The following is a 19788-nucleotide window of genomic DNA, read 5'->3' on the forward strand; positions in this document are numbered from 1 at the left end:
TTGGAAGAAATCATTAGGGCAGAGAACGGGTTGTTAAATCACTTGAATCCCACCACTGGTGCATATATATGCTTGATGCACGCTGCGAGCACATGCGCAGTACAATAAAAAATGTTCTGCTCATGTGCAGAACTGAAAAACAAGATGGAGAACCAGATCAGAGGCGTGGCAGGCCTGGGTCACTACCAGTTCCAGCAACCCAGACCACCAAACCACTAACGGTTTGGCCAAACCTGTCCAAACCGGTAGGAACCCACCACTGATCTGGGTCCTCATTTGACCCACCTCTGAAGGATGGAAGGCTGAGTCAACCTTGAGCCTGGTGAGATTCGATCTGCCAAATTGCAGGCAGCCGGCAGTCAGCAGAAGGAGCCTGCAGTACTGCACTCTAACCACTGCACCATCACGGCTCAAAATAAGTGAAACAAGTCCAACCATCTTGAATTCTGTTGACCCTTATCCAGCTCTAGCAGGTGCTAACTGTTAGTTGAGAAGATTCCCTTGCACAGGCATGAATAGCAATAAATCAGTTTAATTGGACCTTCATGGGTGGACCTCATCTTTCGTGCCTGACAACTACCTGCTCATAAAAAAATAATAATTAAAAATGACGTTGAAATAGTGGAGAATATTGGAAGCAATATCGCCACTCTATTCTTTATATGGATGTTTTGCAACTGATCACATCCTTATGAAAGATATTTTAGATGAGTGGGCATGGCATGTTCTCAAAATGGTCAAAGTGCACTTTGGCCTTCAAAGGATAAGGACATCTCTAGGGTCATTGTCATCCCAGGGCTGTTTTGGGGCTGAGAGAAAGGCATGGAGGATGCAGACAGAAACTAGATGTTTGGGGAAGGTTTCTAACACATATAGACTGGGTGAAACCAGGCTTAATAGCAGTAATAGTGAGAGGGATCTTGGAGTTAGTGGAAAACCAGCTAAATAGGAGCTAGCAGTGAGCAAAAAAAGCCAATGCAATCCTAAGTTGCATTAATAGAAGGATACAATCAAGATCAAGGGAGGTACTAATACCACTCTATAAAGCCTTAGTAAGACCACACCTAGAGTACTGCCTCCAGTTTTGGTCACCACACTATAAAAAAGATGTTGAGACTCTAGAAAAAGGGCAGAGAAGAGCAACCAGGATGATTAGGGGACTGGAGGCTAAAACATATGAAGAGTGGTTGCAGGAACTGGGCCTGGCTAGTCTAGTGAAGAGAAGGACCAGGGAAGACAGGATAGAAGTCTTCCAATATTTGAGGGGCTGCCACAGAGAGAAGGGGTCAAGATATTTTCCAAAGCACCTGAAGGTCAGACAAGGAATAATGGATGGAAACTCACAAAGGTGTCAAAATAGAACATTCCTTTCTAGAAGCCCAAGGTCATTCTTTGTCTCCGCACCTCTGCACCTGATCGGAACTAGATGGGTGGAAATGCCAGCGTGGCAGAGGAAGATTGGACCATGTGATGGACTTGTGGGTGTGGGGACAAGATCATGAACTTTCAACTGGGTGGAAAACCCAGGAAGCTTTCAGATTCGGGTTTCCCACAGATGTACCAACATGTCTCTCTTATTAAATTGAAACTTTGATGAAAGCTATGCCTTGAACTCTGATTTAATTTTGGATGATATTTGGAACGCTGACACAAGGAGAGATTCAACCTAGAAACAAGGAGGAATTTCCTGACAGTGAGAACAATCAACCTATGGAACAGAAGTTGCGTTCAGAAGTTGTGGGAGCTTCCTCACTGGAGGCTTTCAAGAAGAGATTGGACTGCCATTTGTCAGAAATGGTGTAGGGTCTCCTGCTTGAACAGGGGGTTGGAATAGATGACCTGCAAGGCCCTTACAACTCTGTTGATCTGTTAACTGAAAATATGGTCTCAGCCAGTCAATCACTCATCTCATCTTCTTTTAGTTAGGTCCTCATAGCTGGCAGGTCTCAAAAGGGTTTGGAGGAGCAAAGCAACTGGATTCCTTTTTTTTTTTTGTGGGTGGGACATGGTGAGCTTATGTTCTCCCAACAGGACCAATGGCAAAGTCTAACAGATATGTCACCTGCTGGGGAAGGCCAGCATTCAGCATGTTTTTTTCCCCATTTTTTAAGCTTAGCTTTATATTCTGGCCAATGCATTGTGAGCACTAAAATTGCCTAAAACAGACGTTTTGTGGTTTTCTCTGTGACTGGCTTCAAGAAATATACCCCTTCCCCCCAAAATATAAAAACATGGGAAGCATTTCACGACTTTCCCACCCCAAGATTCTTAGGAAAATAGGGACTGAGAATTTGAGTGGGTTTTTTTTGACATCTAGTGCCACCTTGTGGTAAATTTAATTTCTGACAGAAAAAGTTGGGTCTCTAAAAGCTTGCTAAAAGGTCAAACAGATCTGGAGAGGACATTTTGCACCTGGAATAGAAGTCTGGTAGGACTTCAACTCCATGTTGGTTGCCTTAATTGGTTCCCCATAGGTTTATTAAGCTCTTCTGAAGTCTTTTAAGCTAGTATTTTGTTTGAACATCCTTAAAAGGTTAAGGTTCCCCTTGCACATATGTGCTAGTCGTTCCCGACTCTAGGGTGCGGTGCTCATCTCTGTTTCAAAGCCGAAGAGCCAGCGCTGTCCGAAGACATCTCTGTGGTCATGTGGCCGGCATGACTCAACGCCAAAGGCGCACGGAGCACTGTTACCTTCCCAGCAAAGTGGTCCCTATTTTTCTACTTGCATTTTTACATGCTTTCGAATTGGTAGGTTTGCAGAAGCTGGGACAAGTAACAGGAGCTCACTCCGTTATGCGGTGCTAGGGATTTGAACTGCCAAACTGCCAACCTTCTGATCGACAAACTCAACATCTTAGCCATTGAGCCACTGCGTCCCCTTGAACATCTTTACCCAACCTAAATTGGGTTCTTTTCAGACGGATAAATCAACTTGTGGAATTTTCCAGTCAGATTGATCTTTGCTGTGAATGATGCAGACTTCCTGGAAGATGCTGAAGAGGAAGGAAGACTCCTCTGGAGGAGACAGCAGAAATGATCCTCAGATATGACTTCTAACAGCACCATTCATATATGGCTGTTGAATATGTGGCAGTTCAGCAATATCAAGAGTGTCACTGTTAAAAACAAAATCCTAATAACTAAATGTCTATAGAGATTCTCAGTCATCCAGGTCATGGATGACTGAGAATCTTGCATGTCACTCGAAAGCTTCATTTAGTGATGCCTAATAACTAAAGGGCAAACTAAAAGAGATATCACTCTATAATACCATTTTATAAAGCCTTAGTAAGACCACACCTAGAGTACTGCATACAGTTTTGGTCACCACACCATAAAAAAAGATGTTGAGACTCTAGAAAGAGTGCAGAGAAGAGCAACAAAGATGATTAGAGGACTGGAGGCTAAAACATATGATGAACAGTTGCAGGCATGGCTAGTCTAGTGAAGAGAAAGACCACGGGAGACATGATAACATCTTCCAATATCTGAGGGGCTGCCACAGGGAGGAGGGGGTCAAGCTATTTTCCAAAGCACCCGAGGGCCAGACAAGGAACAATGGATGGAAACTGATCAAGGAGAGATTCATCCTAGAAATAAGGATATATTTTCTGACTGAGAGCAATCAAGCCATGGAAGAGAAGTTGCCTTCAGAGGTTGTGGGAGCTTCACCACTGGAGGCTTTCAAGAAGAGACTGTCAGAAATGGTGTAGCATCTGCTTGGGCAGGGGCGGTGGGCTAGATGACCTACAAGGTCGCTTCCAACTCCATTAATCTGTTTCTGACACCACTACTTATCTTGCCTTCTTTTCTGACAGGTGGTCATCCTTCCTAAGAAAACTTTGAGTCAGCCTCCATGTTTATTTTTTAAAAAAATAACTTTTGAAACTACTCTTTCCTGAGTCTCCCCCTCCCCTTCCACCTCCTCCTCCCCCTCTAAAAATATAAGTGAAAGGTAGAAATTAGATTATGGGGAATAAATAGAGCCTAAAAACAAGACGCAATTCCCAGTTTAAGAAAAGCTACAGTGGCTACATCTGAGGCGGTGCCCAGTTCAAGTTTAAGATCTACATTCAAATCTGCTCCCTACTTCTCCATCACTTGTATCTTTCCAGCCTTGTGATTTATCTGACAATTGAACCAACATTTGAATTGGATCTACCCATTCCTCCTTCTGTTTTTTCTCTTATGTTGCAGGGGATGACCATCCGTCCTCTTGTGGACTGGCTGCATGTCACTCGAAAACAAGAAAGTGCCCCCACCGTGGGAGAACAAATTCATATCCGGGTAAGTTTCTTAGCCGGACATTGGAAGATGATCTAGAATTATTCAAAATGTTATTTCTAAATCTGAAGCAGCTCAGAAAGAGGATGGCGTGGTAGACCTGGATGTTTGTCCTCATTTTTTGAGGATGTCTATCGTTACTTAAGGGGACGAGGTGGCTCAGTCGCTAAGATGCTGAGCTTGTCGATCAGAAAGGTCAGCAGTTCAGCGGTTCGAATCCCTAGCGCTGCGTAGCGGAGTGACTTCCCATTTTGTCCCAGTTTCTGCCAACCTAGCAGTTCAAAAGCATGTGAAAATGCAAGTAGAAAAATAGGAACCACCTTTGGTGGGAAGGCAACAGTGTTCCATGCGCTTCGGCGTTGACTCATGCCGGCCACATGACCACGGAGACTTCTTCGGACAGTGCTGGCTCTTCGGCTTTGAAACGGAGATGAGTACCGCCCAGTGGTGGGATTCAGCCAGTTCGCACCTATTCAGGAGAACCGGTTGTTAACTTTCTAAGCAGTTCGGAGAACCGATTGTTGGAAGAAATCTCACTTTCCCCCCCACTTTTCAGGGCTAATCCTGTAAGGAAGGCAGGAAGGAAACGTTCTGGTGTTGTTTCTAGCCTAACCTTTATTGCCCTGCTTACAGAAACTGCCTCTCCGGTTAACCCTTATTACATTGTAACAGCTAAGGTGAAGCGCCCATCAACCTGAGTGATGGTGAGTTGGCCATGCCCACAGTCATATGAGCACCAAGCCACACCTACCCAGCTGGTCATTAGGGCAGAGAACCGATTGTTAAATTATTTATTTATTTATTTATTATTAAAATTTATATGCCGCCCAATCCCGAAGGACTCCAGGCGGCTTACAAAAGAAGAAAAAGAGAAAGAAAGAAAAAATAAGAAAAAAGACAGTTTAAAATCACAAAACACATGCATTCATTCTAACTGGGGCTGGACCTCAACAATGAGATCAACAGTCCCAGGTCTGCCGGAACAGCCAGGTTTTTACAGCTTTCCTGAAGGCCATGAGAGTGGGTAAGGTCTGGATCTCTGGGGGTAACTGATTCCAAAGAGTCGGAGCAGCCACAGAGAAGGCTCTCCTCCGGGCCCCCGCCAGTCGACACTGTCTGGCTGACGGCATCTGAAGGAGGCCCAATCTGTGGGATCTTATTGGCCACTGGGAGGTATGTGGCAGTAGGCGGTCTCGAAGGTACGCTGGCCCTAAGCCATGTTGGGCTTTAAAGGTAATAACCAACACCTTGAATTGCATCCGGAGACCAATTGGTAGCCAGTGCAGCTCGCGGAGGACAGGTGTAACGTGGGTGTACCTCGGTACACCCAATATCGCTCGCGCGGCCGCATTCTGGACTAGCTGCAGTCTCCGAACGCTTTTCAAGGGTAGCCCCATGTAGACCGCGTTGCAATAATCCAGCCTTGAGGTGACAAGGGCATGAGTAACCATTTGAAGTGCCTCCCAATCCAAATAGGGCCGCAATTGGTGCACCAGGCGAACCTGGGCAAAGGCCCCCCTGGTCACAGCTGACAGATGATGTTCCATTGTCAGCTGTGAATCCAGGAGGACCCCCAAATTGCGAGCCCTCTCTGAGGGGTGTAAATTTCACCCCCAGGGTTAAGGATGGACTGTCTAGGCTATCCTTCGGGGGCAGCATCCAAAGCCACTCAGTCTTATCGGGATTGAGCACAAGTTTGTTCACCCCCATCCAGATCCTAACAGCTTCCAGGCGTCGGCACATCACGTCCACCACTACACTGAGCTGGCATGGGGCAGAAATATACAGTTGTGTATCATCTGCGTATTGGTGGTACTTTATCCCGTGCTGTTGCATGATCTCACCTAGCGGCATCATGTAGATGTTAAATAGGAGGGGGGACAAGACTGAACCCTGTGGCACACACCACATTTGAGGGGCCTAGGGGTCGACCTTTGCCCCCCAACCAACACTGACTGCGATCTGTCAGAGAGGTAAGAGGAGAACCACCGTAAAACGGTGCCTCTCACTCCCACTTCCTCCAGGCGTCACAGAAGGATACCATGGTTGATGGTATCGAAGGCCGCTGAGAGGTCAAGAAGCACCAGGATAGAGGAATGTCCTCTATCCATGGGCCACCAGAGATAATCAGTCAGGGCGACCAAAGCAGTTTCCATGCTGTACCCAGGCCTGAATCCCACCACTGGTACCGCCCCCTACAGTTGGGAACGACTAGCACTTATGTGCGAGGGGAACCTTTACCTTATTGTTGCTTAACACCAGCAGTACATCAATCTATTTATTAATTGTATAACTATATTTTTCAAACAATTATCAATTTTTAGTGCTTATCAAGACAGGTCAGGTTCCAAGGAATAATCTGCATGAGAAAATATAAGGCGAAACCATTAGTAATCCAAATCTTCACATAAGTTCCAAATTGCCTGTGATTTGTCAAGCCTTCCATTTCGTATCATTAGTCCCCACTAAGCTAGTTAAGTGGACAGAGAAAAAATGGAATAACATAAATGAAGCATAAATGAAACGAATGTTTCGGGTACGTCAAAAATTATACGGAGTATCACTGGCTTGTCAACCAACTCCTCAGAGTTTTCCACAAAATTCTGCTCTTTGAAACGAATTTCAAGAGGACAATTCTCTTTCATCGAAGTGAGTGTAAGAGGTATGGGAGAATTTTCCCTGTGGTTTTACTCACTCGCGCACACAGACAGAGACACGCAAGGAGCAGTGTGAAGCCTTCTGCCACCCAGTGTGTTTCTGGTTTTGTCTTGAGGCTTCAGATGCCTGGAGTCCATCCTTTATGCCTCAACAACAATACAAACATGTAAATCAAAATCCTCCTTTCTCTCTCTCGCTCTGTGTTCAGTTCCTGGATCATTTGTTGGCTGGGATTGAAGATATATCGGGACACTGGGGACAGTATTATTGGAAAGACAAGTAAGGATTTGTTAAAAATACAAGTCTCTGCATGTATAAAGAGGGGGAAAAGCTTGTACATTTGATTTCATGACTGTATAAAGTTCCCTTGAGGGATGATTTAGCTGTATTCATCCTTGTGTTACAAAGCAGATTATTATTTCACAATAATAAGAAGAATTCCTTCCTCCCTCCCTCTCTCCCTCCCTCCCTCTCTCCCATCCATCTTCCTCCCTCCCCCTTCCTCTTTCTTTCTCTTTCTCTCACCTTCACTCTCTGTTCCTTTTCTCCCCTCCCTCCCTCCCTCCCTCCCTCCCTCCCTCCAACTCTGTTAATCTAATCTAACCAATGTTAATCTAATCTAATCTAATCTAATCTAATCTAATCTAATCTAATCAAATCAAATGCCAAGCAGGTCGCTTGTGTTTCCCAAATTTGTGCTCAAGTAGTTCTTGCACACCAAGAGTGTTGCTTTTTTTAAACGAGTGACATTAATGAGTGACTTTCCTTCTCTGTCTTTCCCTGACTCTGGTTTTCTTTTCTGTTTTCCTTTCTGGACAGATTAGAGTATTTCAACAGCAAACACTTGCAGAAATATTTGCTCCGGGAATATAAGCAACCCAAATCAAGTATTGTCCTGCTGCATGAGAAACTGGAGAGGAAGCGTGCGATTGAGTTAGCTGAAGCAGGTCAGCTCTCCTGGAGACCATCTCAAAAAGCATTGCTGTGAGTCCTTCCTTTCTTCAGTTGACACAGTGAAAGCGCCTTTTCATTCTGATTCTCTCTCTTTCTCTCTTTCTCTCTTTCTTTCTCTCTGTCTGTCTCTGTCTCTGTCTGTCTGTCTGTCTATCTCTCTGTCTCTGTCTCTCTGTCTCTCTCTTTCTCTGTCTCTGTCTCTCTGTCTCTGTCTGTCTCTTTGTCTCTCTCTCTGTCTCTCTGTCTCTGTCTCTGTCTCTCTGTCTCTCTCTTTCTCTGTCTCTGTCTCTGTCTGTCTCTTTGTCTCTGTCTCTGTCTCTCTGTCTCTGTCTGTCTCTGTCTGTCTCTGTCTGTCTCTGTCTCTGTCTGTCTCTTTGTCTCTGTCTCTGTCTCTCTGTCTCTGTCTCTGTCTCTGTCTCTGTCTCTGTCTCTCTGTCTCTCTCTTTCTCTGTCTCTGTCTCTCTGTCTCTCTGTCTCTCTGTCTCTGTCTGTCTCTTTGTCTCTGTCTCTGTTCCTGTTTCTGTCTCTCTGTCTCTGTCTCTCTCTGTTTCTCTCTGTCTCTGTCTCTCTCTGTCTCTCTCTGTTTCTCTCTGTCTCTCTGTCTCTGTCTCTATTTGTCTGTCTGTCTGTCTCTCTTGCAGAATTACTAGGGTCTCTCGCAGGGGTGAAATCCAGCAGGTTCTGACAGGTTCTGGAGAACTGGTAATGGACATTTTGAGTAGTTTGGAGAACCAGCAAATGCCACCTCTGGCTGGCCTCCAGAGTGGGATGGGAATGGACATTTTGCAGTATCCTTCCCTTGCCATGTCCACCAAGCCACGCCCACCAAGCCACGCCCACAGAACTGATAATAAAAAAAAATTGAATTTCACCATTGGTCTCTCCATTTCGTCTTCAAAACAACCTTGAGATACAAGTTGGTCTAACTGACCCAAAGCCACCCAAAGAATTTTTGGCAGTTGAAGGTGGACTAGAGTCGGCATTTTTTAAAATCCAGCATCTTAAACTACAATTGCTCATTCCATCTGTTTTGAGAGATACAGTAGAGTTTCAAGCAGTGGTGGGATCCTGCTGGTTTAACAACCAGTTCTGCATGCGTGTGCAGTTTTAACAAAATTTACCTTCCACGTTACTTCTTGGGGAATAATACAGCTGAGGCATGGCAATCCGCTCTGCTGTGTGAATCAGATGAGAGGATATAGGTAAGGAAAGCACAGAGGCGGGTGGGCAGGCCCACCTGATCGTTGGAGTGAACCTGTTCTCTCCTCAACTGATCATCAGAGCTACCGGTTCACTCTCCAGCTGATTGTCGGAGTTACTGGTTCTCTCCCCAGCTGATCATCAGAGCTACCGGCTCTCTCCCCAGATGATCGTTGGACCTACCAGTTTGCTCCCCAGCTGATCATCAGAGCTACCGGTTTGTTCCCCAGCTGATCAACGGAGCTACCGGTTCGCTCTGCAGCTGATCGTCAGAACTACTGGTTTGCTCCCCAGCTGATCATTGGAGCTATCAAATTGTTCCCCAGCTGATCGTTGGAGTTACCGGTTCGGTCCCCAGCTGATCATCGGAGCTACTGGTTTGCTCTCCAGCTGATCATTGCAGCTACCGGTTTGCTCCCCAGCTGATCGTCGGAGCTACCAAATTGTTCCCCAGCTGATTGTTGGAGTTACCAGTTCGCTTCCCAACTGATCGTCAGAGCTACCGGTTCGCTCCCCAGCTGATCATCCGAGCTACCCATTCACTCCCCACATGAACGTCGGACCTACCAGTTCACTCCCCAGCTGATTGTTGGAGCTACCAGCTTGCACAAACCAGCCCGAACCGGCTGAATCCCACCCCTGAGCTTTGATGCTATTTTTGGAATTCAAAATCAGCCTGGTCCATTGACATATAAATAAATGTTAACCCTTTTCTATAATGGCTCATTTCCTCTCCCCACCCCCTTTCTAGCAAAAAGGACAATCCTGTTACCATAAGTGTTGACACCGAGAGTCTCAGTCAAGACGAGATGAATGAAATCCAGAAGATATTGGAGAAGAACTTGTACAAAACAAGGAGGATGGTGAGATATTTCTCCAATGAGAATATTTTCCAGGAAGTGGGGAATCAATAAAAGCTTTGAAGGGGTTTCATGTAAGCCGGAGACTTGGTGCTGTGGGGTCCTTAGTGTTTTCTAAACTTGGTTGTTTTCACTAATATCATTTGTGCTGGAAACCTCACTTCTATCTGGCACTGAAGATGTTACCTAGTTTGGTAACGAGATATCTGCAAGAAAACAACCCAGCTCAGAAAGCACCAAGTCCCCTACAATTCAGCTGAGCTACAAATGTTCTATTGTTACTAATAATCTCTGACCATAGAGGTGATCCTTGCTTAACAATCCCTCATTCAGCAAGTGTTTGAACTTACAACATCTCTGAAGAAGTGGGACTTATGGCCAGTCCTTGAAGTTCTGGCTATCACAGAGTCCCTTCTCTCATGTACCAATAAATAATATTTGAAAAGAGGGCTCCTTGGTGCTCTGTGAACTTGCTATTATCTTTCAGACATTTCATTATTCAAACTAGGTAACATCCTCAATGCTGGTCAACTAGTACCGATGACATAACCTAGTTTGGGTAATGAAATGTCTACAAGAAAATAACCAAGCTCAGAGAGCACCAAGGACCCCACCAGGGACGTGCAGTCACTAGAGGCAAGGGAGGCGTGGCCTCACCAGTCATGAGGAGAAGGAAAGGATTTTAAAGAATTTTTTAAAAATAATTAAAGCCAAGGTAGTTGCTGCCAGATTCACAGTGACTTGGAACCGTGCTTTGTGTTAACCATAGGAGGAGGCCAGAGAACTAGGGGCCTCTTTTGCATAAGGAATTTTTTGCCTTTTAAGAGTTAAGCAAGGGTTAACAAGCAAAAAATTCCTTATGCAAATGTGGGACGTATTCTCTCGCCTCCTGTAGAGGGCATTTTTAGAGGCTTTTTAGAGTTCTCTGGGAGCAACTAGCTCAGTCTGACAGAGCCCTGGCCTTTCATGAGGGGAGGGCAGAGAGAAGCAGAGTTGAAATCGTCTCTGAAACAGCTGGAAAAGGTGCGTGTGTGGGGAGGGGGGAGGAATTCAAAAAGTTTGATCGGAAGGCAGCAGGGGAAGGAGGGGTATGGCAGAGGAGCTGCTTTCAAGCCTTGGAAAAATATATCCAATCCAACTTCTGTGTTTGTGTTTGAGAGTAAGTGAATGAGAGAGGGATCAAAGTTCTCTGTGTGCGTGTGTCTGTTTGAGAGAGGGGGGAGGGAGGGAGAGAGGGAGGAAGGAGGGGGAGGGAGAAGAAAAAGAATGGGAAAACTTATTTTGCAAGGGGCAAAAATGCTGTCGCTTTAAATCGGAACTGAGCATGCCTGGCTGTGGAATTCTGGGAGTTGAAGTGCACAAGTCTAAAAAGTGCCTCACCAGGGGTAAAGCTGACTGCACGTCACTGGACCCCACAGTCCTCCTCGTCCTCCTCCCTCTCCCCTGCCAGCACTGATGATGTGACCTAGTTGGGTAATGAAACATCTGCAAGAAACAACCTAGGTCAGAGAGCACCAAGGACCCCAAGTTGTCATTTTCCTCTTCCACCTCAAAACCTCCCCCTCTTCCAGCACTGATGTTACCTAGTTGGGTAATGAAATGTTTGCAAGAAGCAACCTCAGAGAGCACCAAGGATCCCTCCCTAGAGCCATATGAGTCATCCTCACTGCTAGAGCAGCCCTTGCTAAGCAGTCTGGCCAAGTGAAGGTGCATTTTACAATGGTGTTAATTACGTGACCCGTCAAAACCGCGCTCGACTAAACCGCGCCCGATTAAACCGTGTCGCTGACGTCATCAACAGGGCGACAACAGCCAGCGCGGAGAAAGAAGTGCGCTTTAAATAGTGCTTTGAAAGCAAGCCGATTCAACTTAAGGTAAGGGTTAGGTTTAGGGTTAGCTTTAGGGTTAGCTTTAGGGTTAGGTTAAGGGTTAGGGTTAGGGTTAGGGTTAGGTTTAGGGTTAGGGTTAGGGTTAGGGTTAGGTTAAGGGTTAGGGTTAGGGTTAGGGTTAGGGTTAGGGTTAGGTTTAGGGTTAGGTTAAGGGTTAGGTTTAGGGTTAGGTTTAGGGTTAGGTTAAGGGTTAGGTTTAGGGTTAGGTTTAGGGGGGTTAGGTTTAGGTTTAGGGGTTAATTTTAGGTTTAGGGTTTACAGCGTGCTTCTGTCTCCGCGCTGTTGTCGCCCTGTTGATGACGTCAGCGACGCAGTTTAGTCAGACGCAGTTTAGTCGAGCGCGGTTTTGTGGTGGAACCGTGAATTAGGGATGAGTGTGTGGGGGGAGGGGAGGTGGGAGGGGAGATATATAATGGGGGAAGAACATTGTTATTATTTCCCGCCATCTTGTAACAATAAAATCAGCCACAAATCAATTCCCAGCAATTTAGATAGTATAAAACACTTAGGAAAAGGTGGGTACAAAAATACTATCTCCTTTTGCAGGAAAAGAACACTTTCCCAAGATGGTAGGCAGATTTTGAGGAAATATTACACATTTACTCAAAGGGAAGATGAGCCCGAATTTAAAATGTTCCCACTTTGCCCACCAGAAAGACTAGATGACCAATAAAGGGAGAGAGAGAGAGAAAGAGAAAGAGAGAGTGAGAGAGACAGAGACAGAGACAGAGACAGAGAGAGAGAGACAGAGAGAGAGAGAGACAGAGACAGAGACAGAAAGAAAGAAAGAAAGAAAGAAAGAAAGAAAGAATGAATATTGATGTTGGTTTGTTTACATTTTCCATGACCAGGTGTCAGCCTATAATCGACACACACTTCCTTGTGAAGCAGAACCAGCAGAGCAAGTCAAAGAAATCGTCATCCTCAGGCACAAAAGTTTGCAAATCTGCCCAGAGAGAAGTCCCTCGGATTATCTCAGCGAGGAGGTACAATGGCTGTTAGATCATGGAAGTAGATTCAGATCATGGTCAGCTCATTCAGCATTTACTGTGAGCTAAAGTTTCCACGGGATGCGGTGGCTCAGTGGCTAAGACGCTGAGCTTGTCGAACAGAAAGGTCGGCAGTTCGACGGTTCGAATCCCTAGCGCTGCATAACGGAGTGAGCTCCCGTTACTTGTCCCAACTTCTGCCAACCTAGCAGTTCGAAAGCACGTAAAAATGCAAGTAGAAAAATAGGCACCACTTTGGTGGGAAGGTAACAGTGTTCTGTGCCCCTTTGGCATTTAGTCATGCTGGCCACATGACCACAGAGATGCCTTCAGACAGCGCTGGCTCTTTGGCTTTGAAACAGAGATGAGCACTGCCCCCCAGGAACGACTAACACATATGTGCGAGGGGAACTTTTACCTTTATTCTCAATCTGGTGTCGTCTCTATATATTGGTGTCAACATTGTTTTCTAGAGACATCTAACCTCTGAAATAATAGTAAATAATAACTGAATAATGTTTGTAATAGTTGGTGTGGCTTGCTAGCATGGAAGAGATCTAAGCTAAGAGTAAGGCAATTCATTTTACTAGTAAGTCTAGTTTCATTTCAAAGTCTATCTTTTATTTGGCCACAAGATGGAGCCCATATAACTACATTTGCAAGAGAAAAAGAAGGGGAGGGCAGGGAGGGAAGGAGAGGCAAAGAGAAACATAATTTGAAAAATTGGAAAGGCATGTTAAACGTGGATTTATCAGTTAACCTTCTGGGTGGGAAGAGCATAGGGCACTTAAGGTGGGGAGAGAGACGGAAACCATCGGCTGAAAACAGTAAATATTAAATGATAACTCAACAATAAAATTAGCGCTCCACTGTCCTAAACAGTGGTGGGTTTCAAAAATTGTTCGAACCTACTCTGTGGGTGTGGCTACCTTTGTGGGAGTGGCTTGCCACCCATGTGACCGGATATGACGATGCCGACGACACTTGTCAGAACCACCTTAAATTACCTCACACACAGCAGTGGCATGCATAAGAATATGATGTAAACTTGTTTTTTAAAAGGCATCTTTGGTTTGCGTTAAAACAACTTCAACACTGATTGTTCTGATTGTACCACAAACACAGTAGTCATCCTTACCGTTCACAGAGGCACTGAGTTTTATAAATATGAGCATGATAATGTAGAATAATCATATCCAAGGACCAGTGGTGGGTTTCAAAAATTTTTGGAACCTCTTCTGTAGGTGTGGCCTGCTTTCCGGGTCCACTGGTGGAACCTCTTCTAACCGGTTCGGTAGATTTGACGAACCGGTTCTACCGAATAGGTGCGAACTGGTAGGAACCCACCTCTGGTCCTAAATGATGAAGAAGCATCTTCTCTGGACAGGGATGCCCTTCGCTCAAGCTGCAAAGATCTTTTATTAACTTTATTTTTCAATTTCATCCAAGTTAAAGAAATCTAATGACTAGCTTTGCAAGGATTCAACTTTGGGCCATTAAAAAAAAAAATCCTAACCTCGTGATAGCAAAGGTGGCACGCAGAGCCCTGTCTGTGGGCACATGTGCTGTCGCCAGCTGCTCTTCTGGTTTAAAAAAACATGCCATTTTGGGGCCATTTTGTGGCCATTTTTGGACTGTTTTCAGGCCAAAAAATGCCCTGAAATCGGTCCCCCAAATGACCTGATAAATGGCCCAAAAACCAGCCTGAAAATTGGCTTGAAAACAGCCAGAAAATGGCCAGAAAATGGCCCCAAAACTAGCCTGAAAATAGCTAGAAAAACAGCCTGAAAACAGCCTGAAAAATGCCCCCAAAACACCAAAAAAAAAAAAAAAAAAAAAAAAAAAAAAAAAAACCAGGCATGCGTGCATCGGCCAGCTGGTCTTCAAATTTTGGGTGCTCTGGTGCACGCACATGTTCTCACATGCACAGGTGTTCCAGTTTGGGCCCTTGATGCCAAAAAGGTTCACCATGACTGTCCTAACCTATTCAAATCTGGTCATCCTTTTTCTCAGTTTCGAAAAAAAAACAAACGGGAAAAGTTGGGAGTTTTGCTCTCTGTGATAGGGAAGAAAGAAAAGGCAAACGGCTTGTTCCTAATGTGACTTCTTTGATGGAAATTTGATCACCCCAATTCAGTTCATCTTTGTCACTCCAGATGATCTCAGTATGACAGAGCTAATTTAGAGTAAGTGCAAGTTGAATCAAACATACGTGGGTTGGACAGATGTCCTGATGTCTGATGAATTCCCAGATTTTCCCTGGGAAGACAAATCACAACTGGGGCCATTGCTAGGAAGATGAAGTATGGTCAGAGCTCTTGTTATATCTGAAGGACTTGTCGATGGAGATTCTCAGCCATCCAGGTCATGGTTGTCCTAAAGGTGCTTTTTCAAGGGGCAACTGGACTTGTTTTTTCCTTGTAGAAATTTCGCTTCTCACACTGAAGTTCTGAAGCAGCTTCTTGGATGAGAAGTGAAACGCCTTGAAGGAAAAACAAAGAAAGTTCATTTGCTTCTTGAAAAAGCATCTTTGGGACATCTGAAGGACTTCTTTCTTAATAACCATCAACTGAGCCCTTGTTAGCTGTTTGTGTTAATTAAGGGTTACAACATCACAGGGCATTTTTGGATGAAAATGGTATCCAAATCTAAAAGGAGAAGTAAATGTGCAATTTATCATAAAATAATCTAACAATATTATTATTAACAATTTTATTCTCACTTGAGATTCTCTCCCATTTTTAGTTACTGGTTGTTATTTTCAAGTTGCGATGCTACTGCTGATCAGACTGGAGAGATTGTTAGAAAGTTTCTTTTTTACCAGGTTTCCAAGTAGAAAACTTCCAAAGAGGGATTTGTCCACCCACTTTTTCCAGGATTAGAGTTTTTTTTCCAGAGAGCTGAGTCTTTAAGCAATGTGTCCAAAATATGATAATTTGAACATGGTCATGTGTCCCTCATGTGAGAAATCTGAGTTGATTTGTTTGATGACCCATTGGTTCCTTTCCTTTCCTTTCCTTTCCTTTCCTTTCCTTTCCTTTCCTTTCCTTTCCCTCCCCTTCCTTTCCTTTTCTTTCCCTTCCCTTCTCTCAACCTTTCTTTCTTTCTTTCTTTCTTTCTTTCTTTCTTTCTTTCCTTCCTTCCTTCCTTCTTTACTTACTTACTTACTCACTTACTTACTTAGCAAATTGAACAAGAATTTATTACAGGAGGGAAGGGAGGGAGGGAGAAAAAAGAAAGAAAAAAGAAAAGAAAGAAAGATTAGCTGTCCATGGTATTCTCCGAAGTCTTCCCCAATATCAAAATTGAAAAGCAATCAATGCTTCTATCCTGCTTCTTCAAAGTCCAGGGGTGGAATAACCCATGAGTAAAGCAAAAGGGAATATTGATGCAATTTTCGTAGGTAGAATGTGATATTCCAATAGTTATTTATTAACAATTTGTCCAAGGGAGCTCTATGTGTACTCTACCTTTCAATGAGCAATCCTTTCTTTAGCAATCCACATTCTCCGCAGAACCCTGTCCGTGCTGTATTTGTTTTTAAATCAGAAAACTGGGTAAGCTAACTGACTGCAGTGTGTGTGTGTGTGTATGTGTGTGTGTGTGTGTGTAATGGGGGGGGGAACATTGCTACCATTTCCCCCCATCTTGAAACAATAAAATCAGCCACAAATCAATTCCCAGAAATTTAGAAAGTATAAAACACTTTGGAAAAAGTGGGTACAAAAATAGTATCTCCTTTTGCAGGATGTGAACATTTTCCCAAATTGGTAGGCAGATTTGGAGTAAATATTACACAATTACTCCAAGGGAAGATGACCCCGCATTTAAAATGTTTCTGCCCACCAGGAAGACTAGATGACAAAATAACTCATCTGCCTCTTTTATTGTATCATATGCTCAGTGAGTCTAAGCCAATTCTGTAAAAATCCATTACGAAGATAAATTACTTGGAGGGTAAAACTTCTCCCTTTGTGGTAAGGACAGAAGTTGTGCAAGAGCCGGCTTGTCCTGTTAGTTGTGAGCTTCTGGTTCATGCCTTGTTCTTTTCTCTTTTGACAAAGATGTAAGGGGAAAAAAAGTATCTGGAAGCTTTCTCTGTTTTATCTGATTAAGCACAGGTTTTCATGGTTGGAGCCCTCTAATTTTGAAAGGATCAGCAACACTGAGAAATGGAGAAAGCTATTAGTCTTATCCTCACTAATGCATTTTCCCAAAGCTGCTATTAGTCCTGGTTTTTCATGTGTGTGTGTGTGTGTGTGTGTGTGTGTATGAGAGAGACAGAGACAGAGAGAGAGAGAGAGAGACAGAGAGAGAGACAGAGAAACACAGAGAGAGACACACACAGAGAGAAAGAGAGACAGAAAGAAAGAGAGGGGGAGAGAGAAAGAAAGAGAAAGAGGGAGAGAGAAACACAGAGAGGAAGAAAGAGAGAGAGGGAGAGGGAGAGAAAGGGACATAGAGAGGAAGAAAGAAAGAGAGAGAGAAAAAGAAAGAAATAGAGACACACAGAGAAAAAGAAAGACAGAGAAAGTGGGAGAGAGAGACAGAGAGACAGAGACAGACAGAGATAGACACATGCACAGAGAGAGAAACAGAAAGAGAGAAACACACACAGAGGGAGAGAGAGACACACAGAGAAAGAAAGAGAGAAAGAGAGAGAAAGAAAGAGAGAGCGAGAGACACAGAGAGGAAGAAAGAGAGAGAGAGAAAGAAAGAGAGAGAGGGAGAGAGAGACAGAGGGACACAGAGAGGAAGAAAGAAAGAGAGAGAGAGAAAGAGAAAGAAAGAGAGAGAGAAAGAGAGAAAGTGGGAGACAGAGACAGACAGACAGACAGAGAAACAGAGAGAGAGAGAGAGAGAGAGAGAGAGAGAGAGAGAGAGAAACAGAGATAAAAGTATTTCTATGCACCTTCATTTTCTCAGTGAGCTTAATAGCAGTTGATGATAGCAAAGGATGAGTTATATCAGAGAACAAAGTAAATATATTTTTCTCCCAAGCTCGTGATTTACTGCATGCTTTACATGAAAACAACAGATCTAGTCCCAATAACCCTAATAACACTCATACTTTCTTTGTCTTTTTATGACCCTGAAATCCCTTGCATCAGGGTGAAGTTGGGGCAACTGAATGGGGCTGAATGTTTACTGGCTGGATGCAGAGGTGGGATTCAGCCAGTTCTGACAGGTTCTGGACAACCGGTAGTGGAAATTTTTTGAATCCCACCACTGGCCGGATGCCTTTCCTGTCGCCAGGGCAGAGTTCACAACTGATATTTACTCATTGGGCCCAGAGCGAGTAATATCTGCCCCTACCTAGGATTGAACTGATTGTGAGGTGAGAGCTCCTCCTCTAGGCCACCACATCACTCGATATTAACCCCCCGTACTGATACTGCTAAATTAAAACAACAGTCCTGACGAGAAGGATGATAAAACAAGAGTTCCAGTGATGGACCTTCTGTCTTTTAGGATTCATATATCTGAATTCTATTTTTTTTATTAAAAGGTTTTTTTAAAAAATTAAGCACATATTAAAACATTGGACACAGCATAACTGTCCTGGCAATGTTTTTGCCACACATACTAGAATATAAAGTTAACTATTATAACCACCATGCTTTTTTATAATTGGTCTATTCAGTATTTACAAATATAAGGAAATCATATTTCCCTCCATGTTGCTTTGTTCTTGTCTTAAACATTTTCACTGTTATAATTTCATACATAATTCTAATCTCCATTCTATAAATCTTTGTCATTGCTTATTTGGGGTTTTTCCTTTTTTGTTCCGACCATCGATAAAATTTATCCCAGATTTTATAATATTCTGATTTGTCTTTGTTCTTCAATTCCCACATCAATTTATCCATTTCAGCGCAACTCAGAATTTTCCTAATTACTTTCTCTTCTTGTGGAATTTCCCTATTTTTCCAGTTTGGGGTAAAGACCATTCTTGCTCCATTCTTGCTTCCATAATAATATGTATTATTAAGTCGATTACCCCCTTGTTATGTTTATCGTTTATGATTCCCAAACAAAATAGTTATCTGAATATATCTGAATTCTAGTTCCCGCTTTAAATATGGATCCAGGTGGACACTTAGGGCCAGTCACTCTCTCTCAGCCCTAGGAAGGAGACAATGGCAAACTACCGTCAAGAAGTTGTCCAGGAAGACGCCTGGTGTCGACACTGACTTAAAAGCACACAGGCCCACATACCAGGGGTGGGTTCCTGCCAGTTCTAACTTCTTCTATAGAAGAGGTTCCACAAATCTACAGTGCCGTTTAGAACCGGTTCCAGCTCCCTCCCCCCGCCGGTCCGCACATCCTCAAGATGAAGAGCGAGAGGAGGAATTCTGGGAGTTGAAGTCCACAAGTCTTAAAGCTGTCAAGTTTGAACACCCCTGGGTTTTTTTTTCTAAAGGGCTAGGGGTGCAAGGGTCTTGTAACTTGACAGCTTTATGACTTGCGTGCTTCAAATGCCAGAGTTTCTGAGCCAAGATTTTGATTGCTAAGCAAGAACATTGTTAAGTGAGTTTCACCACATTTTACAAGTTGGCCACGCCCACCCAGTCACATGGCTGGCAAGCCACTCCTAGCTGGCCAGCAAGCCACTCCCACCCGGTCACATGGCCAGCAAGCCACTCCCACAAAGCAGGCCACACTTACAGAAGAGGTTGGAACCCACCACTGCCACATATATACAAATTTAAGAAAGTGGTCCTCTTCTTTCAGATTTTGGTTTGATTCTGAGGCCAAAAAAACTTCAGGTTAACTCCGTTTCTTTCCAAGTCAGTGTCAGTGGACAAAGAACAGTTCAAGTGAAGAAAGCACATTGCAGCATAAATGTCACACTTGAAGTGTTCTCAAAACCAAGGAAAACATAACAAAACACACTGGTCATTCAATGTCCTCGTTGACCTTTTCATCATCAAAGGCTACGAAATGTTA

At 44.0% G+C, this 19788-nt stretch overlaps 1 protein-coding gene across 1 annotated transcript in view; it reads left to right on the forward strand.

Annotated features, from left to right (window-relative positions):
• Positions 1 to 19788, forward strand: part of LOC116516131 (sodium/hydrogen exchanger 2-like) — a 36665-nt gene that overhangs the window by 13029 nt on the left and 3848 nt on the right. The window contains 5 exon segments of the mRNA XM_032228536.1: positions 4198 to 4287; positions 7151 to 7221; positions 7762 to 7930; positions 9855 to 9959; positions 12697 to 12831. Coding sequence (XP_032084427.1) covers positions 4198 to 4287; positions 7151 to 7221; positions 7762 to 7930; positions 9855 to 9959; positions 12697 to 12831 — 570 coding nt within the window.

This window comes from Thamnophis elegans, chromosome 12 (assembly GCF_009769535.1).
Source record: "Thamnophis elegans isolate rThaEle1 chromosome 12, rThaEle1.pri, whole genome shotgun sequence".
NCBI classification, from domain to species: Eukaryota; Metazoa; Chordata; class Lepidosauria; order Squamata; family Colubridae; genus Thamnophis; species Thamnophis elegans.